Source organism: Notamacropus eugenii, chromosome 4 (assembly GCF_028372415.1).
Source record: "Notamacropus eugenii isolate mMacEug1 chromosome 4, mMacEug1.pri_v2, whole genome shotgun sequence".
In the NCBI taxonomy this organism is placed as follows: Eukaryota; Metazoa; Chordata; class Mammalia; order Diprotodontia; family Macropodidae; genus Notamacropus; species Notamacropus eugenii.
Window position 1 is genome coordinate 169,063,210 of NC_092875.1, and position 13,129 is coordinate 169,076,338.

Consider the following 13,129-nt stretch of genomic DNA (forward strand, 5'->3'; position numbering starts at 1 on the left):
GGCCTAGTGGGCTCTTTAAAAAAAAGATTTTTAAGAGCAGTAAGTTTCATTTGTAATGGAAGGTCTACTGGAACAAAGAAAAAATGGAAATAAAGATGACTTTAACAACAGGATGTTGAAAAGTGCATGTGACAGGTGGGAACACCACTGGTGAACACTGGGATATGCCCCAAACAAAGTCTCATTTGCAAAACAAGTTAGCAGATCGCCGTCTGCTTGTATGTTCCAGTCACAAGGTTAGATGTTTCAGGGGAACTGAAAATTTTGAAGTCAACAAAGGGTGTTTCATGGGAGGATTTTTCCCCTCACTTTGTGCCACAGTAATCACCAGATATTTTCTACTTAGGATTTACATCTTAGGTAATAGAAACTGTTATTTAAAAAAAGAAAAACTACAGTCAGTTGATATAACTCACCTGTATATTCAATTCAACAGTCATTTATTTATCACTTTCAGGTTTATGAAGCCTTTTCCTCCTACAATTTCTTTGAAGTCAAGAGTATTAGCATGATTATCCCCATTTTTAAAAATGAGAATGTTGAACTCAAAGACAGTGATTGACTTGTTCAAGGTCACATCAATCCAAATCCATCAATCAACAATCAACAAGTACTTATTATGTGCCAGACCCTGTGCATGATGTTAGGAATAAAAAAAAAAGAGCAAAATAAGTCTCTGCCCTCAAGGACTTTATATTACAATGGGGGATTACATGTCAGAAATGGGACATAAAACCAGGTCTCTACTCCAAATCTAGTATTCAATCCAGTTAAAAAATATATTTATTAAATGCTTGTTTGCTCTGTGCAAGACACTACACTGGGCACTGGGTATTAAAGAGAAAAATATAATAGTCTTTGATCTCAAAGAGATCATGATCCCTTGAACAATATAATATGCACAGAAAAGAAACAAAGGAGATATCAGACAACAATGCTGTCCAAAGTCCTTCATCACCTTAACTGCCCCTCATTCTTCCAATCATCTTATAACATGTACCCCTCAGTCCGGCGACATCCCAGCTGTTCCACAAACAAGACGCTTGGTTCTGGGCATTTTCCCTGCTTGTCCCCTATGCCTGGGATGCTCTCCCCCCTTCTTTCTATCTCCTGATTTTAAGTCCTGGCTAAAATCCCACCTTTTACATGAAGTCTTTCCCAGTTCCTCTAAATTCATTGATTTCTTGTTTATCTTATATATAGGTTGTTTGCACATATTTGCAAGGTGTCTCCTTCATTAGAGGATGAGCTCCCTTATTCCCCAACCCTTGGCATAGTACCTGGCACATAGTAGGTACTCATTAGGCAGTCCCTCATATCAATGAAATAACAGATTCAGTCCCAGCCCCTATTTCTCTTTATATCTTCCTTAATGTTAGCTCTGATCATATTACTTTTCTTTAAAAATCTTCAGTCTTCCTGTTATCTGTAAGATACAAATAAGCTACAAAGTAACACACAAACATATACCTACAAAATGCAAAGCACACAGACATATCCTTTAACGTGCAAAATCCTCAGCTGGCATTTATTGCACTCTGTAATGTGACTCCTATTTTCCTTTACAATCTGATTTCTCATTATCCCCTGTACACACCCTCTATCTAAATTCCATCTAAACTGACCAATTCTCTGATTTACAACAAATTCGCTTTCCAACTCTGTGACTTTGCTCAAGTGGTCTGTGTCTACAATGTATGATCCAGGTGCCATCTCCTACATTACTCTTCCAGTGTCACCTTGTATCAGCTTTTCTGTGTACAAGTTGAGTCTCCCTAGAAGGATATAAGCCCTTTAAGGGTGAAAGGAAGGAAAAAACCATGCATTTATTAAGCACCTGCTATGTACCAGGCACTACTATGTGCTAAACACTTTACAAATATCTCATTTGAACTTCACTACAACCCTGGGAAGTAAGTTGATGAGGTCAATGTTGAGCAACACTGACATTGCCTATGGTTGCCCATTTTGCAAGAAGACAGTGAATATTATTATCTTCATTTTACAGTTCAGGGTACTGAGGCAGAATGAAGTTAAGTGACTTGTTCAGGGTATCACAGTTAGCAAGTGTCTAAGATCATATTTGAACTTAGTTCTTCATGCAGACCCAGGGCTCTTTCCACTGCCCTAACTATCATGGTGGAATGGTTTTATTTTTATTTTTTCCCCAGAGCTTGAAACAGATGTGAAGGAATATTGAATTGAATTGAATTCATAGGATCATAGATTTAGAACTGGGAGGGACCTTAGAAGACACGTAATCCAACTCCCTCATTTTACAGATTGAGGAACTGAGGCCCAGAGATATGTGACTTGTCCAGGGTCAAGTGTCTAGTGTGTCTGAGGCAGAATATGAACAAAGATCATCCTGGCTTGAAGTCCAGGGCTTCATCCACTATATTATGATTGTCAAAGGGAAAAACATAATCTGTCGGCATTCTAAAATGTCTCTGTTTTTGTCTTTTAGGCTCAGTGGATTGTCTCCTTTCCTGGGTGATAATGATGCTGAGACACTAAACAACATCCTGGCTTGTAGGTGGGACTTAGAAGAAGAAGAATTCCAAGACATTTCTGAAGAGGGCAAGGAATTCATCTCTAAACTCCTGATTAAGGAGAAGAGGTAATCCCAAACTAATTCCAAAACTTCAAAGTCTATGAAATGTCCTTAGGAACTCTCAGCCTAATAATCACCAAATGATTTTAGCACTATTTACAATTTTGGTACAGCTTTATAGACAGAACATTATTGGCAGCATTTGCTCCAGTCCAATGCTTGCCAAGGAATAACTTAGCCAAGTACTTAAGTGATAAGCTTTTTATTTGTTATTATACGAAACCATTATTAGTTCATACTCCAGGGGCATAGAAAAAGAGTGAAGCTGGATTACAAGTGAAATTTTAGAGGAATAGAGATGCTAGCGAGCTTGATTTCCCCTGGATTCGCACTGTGAATATAAGGAAGCAAATGACACAGCCACTGATCTCAAAGAGCTTGTATTCTAATGGGGGGAGGGTGGGAAGGAGTTGGATATTTAGCATACATACAGCTAAGAAAAAAATAGGAAAATTAGGGAACTCTACATTAAAAGGGTAGGCACCTTTTTAATCCATCCTTAAAAGATCTCCAGAAATGGAGATTCTTTGTCCCATCCCTTCCTTCAGGATTCCTTTATCCTGTCAGTGATTAGGTCAACATTGAGCAACACTGACATTGCCTATGGCTGCCCATTTTGCAAGAAGAGGGTGAATATAAAAATCTGGTCAGTAGGAGGCATCAGTTGCTCACATGGGGGTAAAGGGACAATATAAATTCATGATATTTCTGTTACTTGTTACTGTTTTCCAGGAAGTGCTCAGATGGAGAATGTCTTCCCTCCCTCAGGAACCTTAGAATACCAAGGCTGACATGCCTCTCTTACTTAACAAAACTCTTATTTTCCCCTTTAGCTGGAGAATAAGTGCAAGTGAAGCTTTGAAGCATCCCTGGTTATCAGATCACAGTCTCCATCGCAGACTCAGCTCACAGGTTGCCAACCTTTATATTTCTTGTAGTTTTAAAAACCTTCCTCTTTATTGTGCGGACCAGATGTTAAAAACACATGCATCTGTTTTGAAGTTTTTTCCATTGTTTTGTGTCATATTAGCCACCAGATTTTAAGTTGGATGCAAATAGTTGAAACTTGTTTGTTTTTTTTAAACTCAGAGTTCTTGAGCACATGACAGTTTCAGATTCATGGAAATTTAGAGCTAAACTGAATCTTAGACTTCATGTGATTCATCTCCATCCTTTTATATAGGAAGAAACTGAGACCCAGTGATGCAATGTGAATTATCCAAGTCATCCAGCTAGTAAATGGTGAACTCAAGACCAGAACGAGGGTTTTTCTATTTCTTACAGTGAACATTTTTAAAGACCAATTCTGCCTAGGAAATCATGCTAAGTACTAGAAATTAACACATAAAAATGTAATAATACTCCATTCTTGCCGTCAAGTTGCTTGTACTGATTAGTAAGTAGAGTTTAAAGAGGGAGAGAACTGTAATGACTGGGAGCATCAGTAAAGGCTTTTTGCAAGAGATATCATATGAGAACTTGATGGAGAGGGACCTTTAATCAGCCAGGCAGTGAATGAGGATTTTTTTTTTAAATACCAGTAACGTTCAAGGCACTGTGCTAAGTTCTGAGGATACAAAGAAAGGCAAAAAAGTCTCAGCCTTTACAGATCATATATTCTAATGAAAGAGACAACATTTAAATCACTCGGTACATATAATATATAAATATATGAATATATATACATAAATATATGAATATAAATACATAAATATATGGGGTAGACAGAATGAGAACTGAGTGGGGAAGGAAGTAGCAGATGAGGGGAGGGGGATTTGGGAAAGGCTTCCTTCCCCCAGCAAGTGGGAGAGTTCTAAAGGGAGAAGACAAGGAGAGAACATATTAAATGCATAGGGAAAAGCCTACACAAAGGCACATTTGAAAGAGATGGCCATTCAAGTTTGGAGATCAGCAGGGAGACCAGTTTGGATGAATAGTAGTGGAACTACCACATTGGGCTTCAACCACTTCAGTAGATCCAGTGTGCCATGTGAGGAAGTAGACAAGGCACTTATGACCAGATATGTATAGAATTTTGACTTGAAGATGACATAATTTTAAAGTCACTGAATGATTTTTTTAAAAAATTGTAATATTTTATGCCACCCCTCCCCCCAATTACATGTAAGTGATTGATTTTCAAGTTATCTGAAAGAGGAAGATTAAGAGTTGGCAGCAGCCTTGGAAGTCAAATACTAAAAGGATGGAAATGATCACACATGACATTATTACCAAAAAATTACATTTCTGGAAAATCTTTGATAATGATTTCTGCATATGTTTAGGTTATTTGTGATCAAGATGAGAAGAGAATAGGTAAACTTTTGCAGAAAAATTTTTTATAACATACTGTAGCTTCATAGTCACACAATTAACTGAAATGTTTGGAGAATACAAGGTTACCCTATACTTATAGCTTTTAAAAATATTTCAATATACCATTTGATTTGGTAGGAAGGAGGGAAATAAGCATCTATTCAGAACCTACTATGTACCAGGCATGAACTATAAATGCAATGATAATAGGTTCAGTAAACATTGAACATCCTACTGTATGCAAAGCACTGTGCTAGATAATGGGAGGGAACACGTGGTTCATAAACTCATGGGACTTTGTATTCTAGTAAGAAGATATGACGTAGGCAATATAATACCATATGCATTAGAGAGTTGTGGAACAAAATGCTATGTGCTAAAGTACATGGTCATTTTTGATTGAGAAAATCAGGGAAGACTTTCTGGAGGAGATGGCGTAGAGCCCTTTGGGTTTCAAAAAGGGAGCCCCATATCCCCATAGCAAATGACTTGAAAATGTGTTCATGATCACAAGTGAGAAGTTAAGCAAGAGCTCTAATCTCTTCCAAAATATCTTGTGACTTTCCTAGAAGAAGAACCAACGCTCTGAAGCTCAGTAGCTGGTGGCCCAGGACCCTGTTGAAGAGTGTTCCAACTTGGAAGGTTTGTCTGGGCCCCTGCAGGCTTTTTATTTCATGTATTAAGGGATAATATCTGGGAAGGGTATCCTTTTAAATTCTCAGTGGTGATGATAGAGTCATACAGGTGATCTGCCTGCCTTCCTGTACCACCTAGAGTAGCATCTTTGTGCCAACAGACCCAGTTCTAGGTCTTCCTTTTATTCTGTGGTCCTAAAGTGACAGCTTCCCTGTATTCACTGAAGAATATCTTAGAACCTATCCTAGAATTGGATCGAACCAATCTGATTACCAAACATTTATTTGGATCTTACTCTATGCAAGGTACTGTATTCAGCACTGAGAATGCAAAGAAAAAATGAAAACACTCTTGATATTTGAAAAATAAAAATAGAAAACAATCTTGTTCCGAAGAAGCTTACATACCGAAGAGCTAGCTTAGTTTATCTTGGGCAAGAGAAGGCTTAGAAAAGAATTAAGAAAGGAACCTTTGTGTTTTTTTTTAATATACCACAATCTGGATACAAAGGTCTTTTATTTCTATTGAGTTGGAGATAAAATTGATGTTTAACTGTGGGTTTTCTCTCCTTTCCTTTTATTTTTGATATTTTGAAATAATAAATTTTATTGATGACATTTTATTTACATCAGACATTTCAGAACTACCCTCCACATATACTCAGTCACCCAATAAACACTCTCTCTTAATAAAAAGACACAGATACATAAAACCAACCAACAGGGTCACCCTCTCTTACAGAGGATGCAAATTTCCATTCTCACAATTGCTGAAATGCTCACTACTCAATTGAAAGGAGGACGCAACAATTCATCACCTCTTCTCCATGGCCAAGATTGCTCGTTCCAATTATTCAGGGTTTGGTTTTGATTCAGTGTTCTTTTCTTCTATCTTATTGTAGTCACATGCACACTTTTCTCCTGGTTCTCCTTCTTCACTCTGTCGATTTTTATATTTCTCTGAATTACTCCTTGATTCTTAAAACACAGTTAATAGCTAACGGCATTCATGGAACCATTTATTCAGCCAACCTCCAATCTATGGGCACTTACTCTGTTTCTAGTTTTGTTTTGTTTTTGCTGCCACAAAAAATGCTGCTATGAATATTTTGCTGCATATGTATTAGTTTTTTGTTTAGTAATCACTCTCTAATGGGCATAAAAGATTTGGAATGACCCAGTTGGATTGTCAGGCACGTGAAGAAATTAAAATTTAGGAAATTAAGGAGGAAAGGGGGCATATTTTTCTTTTATATAGAGCAGGACAAAGAGACTGGATTCTCTTTTCTTTCCCCTCTTTCCTTGAATTTATGCTTTCTTCAGGTTTTGTACACTCTCATCCTTACCCTGAGTGGTCTGGGGCTGTGTGACACTGGACATGTTTCTCTGCCCTTTTCTTCTCTCACCTTCTATTGCAGAAGCATTTTCTCAGCCACTTAACCATCCATTCCCAGTTGCCACAAACCCTAAGGGTTCACTGCAAACCACCTTCCCACCATAAGAAAGGGTGCTACCTTTGAAGCCCTGTGAGAACTAGATCAGTGGGAGAAAGTGAGGTTAGAGTCTTAGAAGAGCCAGTTACCAAGGGTTGGTTGTGTAGGGAATGGGGAAATATGAGAGAAAAGAATGTGAAAGTCAATTTTCTTCAAATCAAGTTCAAGACTGATGGAACTTCCAGTGTGTAGTATTTGAGTTCTACGGTTAGATTTATTTTCAATTTGTTTTTGGAGCAAGATGTTATTTTGAGCTTTTAATACATTACTCTTTTACCCTGGTCATTTGTACCAGCCACTCACTTTTCCTGGGTTCCTCAGAAATCACACTGTACCACAGAAAATCAGCTAAGCCCCCGCCACAGCCCTGGGAAGAGACATTTGGTATGTTTCTGTTGAATTGTGGTTGCTAGCTTTATTGCTACTGTTAGCACTGAATGGAAACATACAGCAACTTCTCAGAGCCATTTGGTTGACCATGAAGGGCCAGGGAGGTCTATGGCTCAAGTTTTCATCTGTTGGGTTTTTTTAATTGTTTGTGGGCTATGTATGTGTGTGAAATAAATGCAAATCTAAGCTACTAGTGCTTGAAGCAACTTTAATCCAAATAAAAGAAAAAAGAGAATGCTTTATACTACTGTCTACCAGTGTCAAGATTGTTTACTTGGCAAGGTATGTTACAATCTTAAGATAATATTGATTCTTAAAATAAATAGCTATTCCAGTGGAACAATAAAAGATTTTTCTAAGTCACATGAATATATAATTGTAAGTTAGAATATATAAATTTCCCACATTTGTTAGAGGCAGTTTGATGTGTAGAAGGAAATACCATGAAAATCAATCTTACCAACATTTCAATTCTTGTTGATATTATATCCTTGGCCTATGAGGATATTGCTTCAGAGCCATGATAACCATTTTATATAGGGGATGGTTGAGACCTGAATTGTTCATTGTTTGTTGTGTTTGTACAAGTCAGTGGAAACATTCCTATACATGATAGCCATCCTGAACTTTGAACTCAAGGGTATGGATAACAAAAAAATGAAATGAGTGTCTAGTCCTGCAAAAGTTTGTCCATTCCCCCAATTCACATGAAACAGAGTCCTTATCTAGCCTTCATTGTTATAAGAAGCATTACAATATCTTACATAAAAATTTAAACTTTTGGTAAGCAGTAGGATTTGGCAAAGTTTTCATACACACATGTAGATGGGACAGATGAGTGGTGCAGTGGATAGAGCGCTGGGCTTGCAATCAGAAAGATATCTTCCTGAGTTCGACTCTGACCTCAGATACTCACCAGCTGTGTGACCCAAGACAAGTCACTTAGCCACGTTTGCCTTAGTTTTCTCATCTGTAAAATGAGGTGGAGAAGGAAGTGGCAAAACTACTTCAGTGTCTTTGCCAAGAAAACCCCAAATGGGGTCATAAAGTTGGACAAAACTAAAAATACAAAACATGTATATACATACATATGTATATATATAATATATACACACACACATACACATCTATACATATGCACACACACATACATACGTACATATGTATGTGTCTGTGTGTCTGTATGTGTTCCTGGGTAAGGGGAGGCATAACCAGGTAATTATTATTTTTTCAAAGTAATGCTGAATCAACAAGATCCTTATTTTGTTTCCTTTGCAGGAAAACTGCTGTGGTTGCTGCCCTTTTGAGGACATTTTGGAAAAATCAGCAGTTCTGATGCTTTGACCCCAGCAATGACTGGAGGCATTTACCAAATGTAGTAACTCCACCTCTTTAGCTGTATTATTGAGCTGCTTTTCTTTTCTTTTCTTTTTTTTTAATTTTAAGTCAGGCAGCTTCCAGAAGAGGAAACCAACAGCTGTTGTTCCCAAGGAGGTGTAAATACCAGAGCCCCACATCCTTTACCTCACCTCTGAGATGGTTGCAGCAGTTTACTTTGGGAAGACAATTTTGTAATGCTGTCTTTTGCCTTCTCCATTGATGGAGCTGGCCATAATATCAGCTGATGCTCATTTAGGCAGTAGGCTAGAGCTGAAATTGATTTGAGATTTTCAAACCTGAAACTGTGTTTTAAGTGGGGGAGAAAGAATGCTAACAAGTTTTAAACTATAAGTATTACAATTTTTGTGGCAAAAGTTCTTTTGAATCTAGTATGTGCAAGAAACTTATTACTTTGGCTTATGTTATACCTGAATTATTATCATGGAAAGTTCATTCATGATGAAAGAGTTAGGGAAATCTGTCAAAGAGTGCATCTGTTATCCTCCTAAATTGCAAACTTTGATCTAATTTTGTTAAGAGTTCTGAAATCATCAATGAAGGACTATATCCAAATTTAACAGCAAGCAGGCAAGCTCTCCTTGGGTAAGGAAGGCGTTGATTTTAGTCCTGGAGTGATTTGAGGTACTGAGCCCAAATGTGTACATAAACTTACCTATGACAGGTCACATATGAAACTGAATTTGTAAGTTAAAAGCAAGGAAAATCAATACATTCACTTATTGGCCAATGAATATTAAATATTTATTAAATTTTGTGTGCAAGGAAGACAAATTCCCACTTAGAATTCCTACTACCTGCCCCTGATCTATTAAGTCATTTCATTAGAGTTTGAATAAAGGAAATACCTGTGACTAATGAGCTACATTGCACACAAACTATACTTTTAGAAAAAAGCAAAATTCCTGCCACAGACTTAGAAAAGAAAAACATGAAATAATTTTAAAATAAAAAAAATGGTTTCCAAATTCTATATCAAATGTTAAGTTCAACTACTTTCTCCATATATCTGTTTCCAAATAGCTGTCTCCTGGGGTCAGTTACAGTAATGTCTTTATTTTGGGTTACTGCTGTTTCTCTGATACTGAAGGGGATTGCTTTATAAAGAATTTGGTAACTAGCATTAAATTTTCTCTACATCCCTCACATTTTCAATGTCCATCTGGCGAGTCCTTCCAATTTATCTTCAAGAAAGACATATGAATAAAATGCTTATTCCCATTTTACAGGTTTGTGGGAACTATAGGGAATTGACATTATGGAATTTGGCCAAGGTCCCATGGAAAGGTATTGGGAGAATCAGGCATGAAACTGCCTCCCTTCTCCAAAGTTCTTGCCATCATGCTTCTCTCCTTTTTTGCCTCTGGACTATTCATTTTTGTTCCAGTCTTGATTTCCCCTCCTGTTTTTATGTGACTATGCTTACAATGTTTAATTTAGTTTCCTTATGAGGGAAAAAAAGAGAAAGGAACTGTATGCCTGAAGTCTTATGTTACTGGGCTATCTTTAGCTGATGATATGCAGTGTATTTGGAAAGTTATAAGCCAGTGCATGCATGAATAATCACTTATACCACAGGGTCCTGGCATTCATTCAAATGCTAAATAGGACACAAGGGTCTGATTTTAAGCCCCTTATAGAACAGTGTGTTCTACTATGGAGCAAGGAAAGTCTACCCAGATATTTTTTTGCCTGGCTGGTTGTAGCTCTAGTTTTGATCCGTTTTTATCTGCTCCATTTCTCTAGATTCTAGCATGAATTTGAAATGCCCTAAGTCAAACTGAGGAGTTCTAGCCTTATGAAATTCATCAGTGATGATCCCAAATGGTTCCTGGGTGTGAAATACTTAGGTGTTTAGAAATGAGTCTCTACTTTGAAAATGTATTTTGTTTAGATTTGTGTTTTAAGATCCACAGTTGGGTGGGAACGTGCCCCAACACCAGCTGAGTGCTTTTAGTAAGGAAGTTTGGAAGTGTTAGTTTTGCAGAGTTCATTTACTTCAGTCTAGGTCTGTGGAGAAATGTACCATGATTGGTTGGAGCTATGTTGCATGACCCTGTACTTCTGTGGGGCTGATTCCACTATAGGTCCTTGTTACCCAATGTTCTACTGTTCCAGCAGGTCAGGGATGTGTGTGTGGGTGTGAGACTGCAAAGCACCTGAACCAGGAGAAATATCAGCAAGGACCTAAGTCCTAGAGCAAAGTATGAATGAGCAGTCATTGGGATCAGTTTTCCAAGGGGATAAAATGACCCTTTGAATAAAAGATTTAACCATTGTCACTCTTCTTAAGTTTCCCTCACTCTTAATAACAATAAACCCATTTTGATATAGTGTTTTAAGGTTTGCAAAGCACTTTACAGCTGTTACTTCATTTTGCTTTCCTATTAGACATCTCTATCTAATGACTTTGGCAAATGGTTAAAGTAGAACCTTAATGCTGCATTCCCAGAAAGCAGGGAAGATATACCTTGTGTTGGAGTTAGGGAAAAGGGTGCACATTTGTAGTTTATAAGGCTCTAAAGCTTATCCAGAATCCGTACGTGGGAAGATGACACACCGTGCTGTGATTGCTGTATAAGTAGCTCTTCACTAGTTTCCCTCCTGAGCCAGCTTTATGATGCTGGCCTACTATGTCTCTGTACATATTTTTGCATTTATTGTTAAAAATTCATTTTCTAGCTTGATGTTGACTTCATTTTTTTCCTTCAACACTAACAAAAGAGAATTCTGCATCTGTATATGTATATATACATATAATCCAGCACATTGATGTGAATGTAATTTGGAGAGGAGAATGTGTGTACATGTGGTTATTTATATCTTGTTTATCTTACAAAGATGGTTATATCATTTTTTATCTTGATTTGTTCCCAAAATGTGGATTCTTACCAAATTTTGTCTTCTGTAATGGTAACGAGCTACCATGGAAATTTTGGGCCCACTGCATTTCAGTTCTCATTATGCAAAACTCTACCTTTTACTCTCTTGACCCATCCTTTATTTTCTATCCTTCATGTTCATTTTTCTTCATGTTACAGTTATATTCCACCTCCCTGCCAAGTCTCAGCCACTTCTAAATTTTAATCCCTCCTTGAAATTTATTTTTGTTAACTAAAGGGTGCAGATATATTATTAAAAAAATCAAGACTTAATGGGAAAGTATTCCTCTATAATGGAATTACTTTGTTACCCAGTAGGAACTCCGGAGCTAGGCTGATAAAGGTAGTATGTCTTTATATTAAGGATTTTCTCTTTGCTTATAATTTTGTGTCTTGCTTCCTAAAGTAAGGGGTGTTGTATCTCTGCATAGCTTTCACTTGCCCCTTCTAATTAGAGTTCAGACTAACAAGATTTGCTTTGTGTGCATAGTCTTTTGATGGCTGCTGTCACCTTCCATGAAGGCTGATAATTCTATCCTTACCACATGAAGGAGTAAAAAATGATGTCAAATGACCCGAGTGCAAATCTGTTGCTTAGTCACATTTGTGCAGCCACAGTTGACAGAGGCCCACACAGTGGTGACATCAGGGCTTTCATGTCATCTGGTGGTGTTTTTTCAGAACTGACATACAAAAAAAAGCTATGCAATGTAGAGATTGCCAGTGTTGCATGTACTTCTAGTTTTTTAAAAATAGATTTTGTTGGATCAGTGGTTTTTTTGTGTTGACATAAAGATACACAAATGATTGTTACATGTTATACTACAGAATAAAGAGATTTTATTTACCTTGTGGTTGATGGACTAGCTGTATTCATTTGAGTGATTCTAATAAAGTAGGGCATGTCTTAATTACTTTCAAATAATGTAAGGTGAGAGATGTCCATGGCAAAAAACATTCAGGTAACCCATGAATGGTATGATGTTTTTCTTGGTTTGGAAATCCCTACTCAGAAACCTTGGAAGGTCCAAATAATCTGTTGCCAGCTCCTCTTGCAAAAAATTCTAGCCATAATGGAAGTAGGAAACCATCAGAATTAGATATTATCCTAAAGGCAAAGGGCAGTAATTCAAAGTCCCATAATGTCCCTTTAATAAGCAACCTCCAATGTCTCATTTTTCAGAAAAGATTTGTGTCTACAAAAAATTTACTTATGCTCAGTCTTATGTTGTCATAATCATTCTGTCAGAGGTTATAACACTTTTTATTCCAGGCTAAGTTTTCCTTCCTCCAACTCCCATTATCATCACCCAAGTGACGGGTCCATTCTGTATTCTACAGGTCCATCTTCTTGTAGAATGACACCTAGGTCCATTCATACCTTAGATCAGGGGTGAGCCC

General features: G+C 37.3%; 1 protein-coding gene across 2 annotated transcripts in view; it reads left to right on the forward strand.

Moving 5' to 3' along the window:
• MYLK4 (myosin light chain kinase family member 4) overlaps positions 1-12,575 on the forward strand; it is a 173,565-nt gene extending 160,990 nt beyond the window's left edge. For both annotated transcript variants that reach the window (XM_072603649.1, XM_072603648.1), the window contains exons 12-15: positions 2,468-2,620; positions 3,448-3,526; positions 5,500-5,572; positions 8,727-12,575. In XM_072603649.1, the coding sequence (XP_072459750.1) occupies positions 2,468-2,620; positions 3,448-3,526; positions 5,500-5,529 (262 nt within the window). In that variant the 3' untranslated portion in view covers positions 5,530-5,572; positions 8,727-12,575. The remainder of the gene's footprint in view (positions 1-2,467; positions 2,621-3,447; positions 3,527-5,499; positions 5,573-8,726) is intronic.
• Positions 12,576-13,129: the final 554 nt, after the last annotated feature.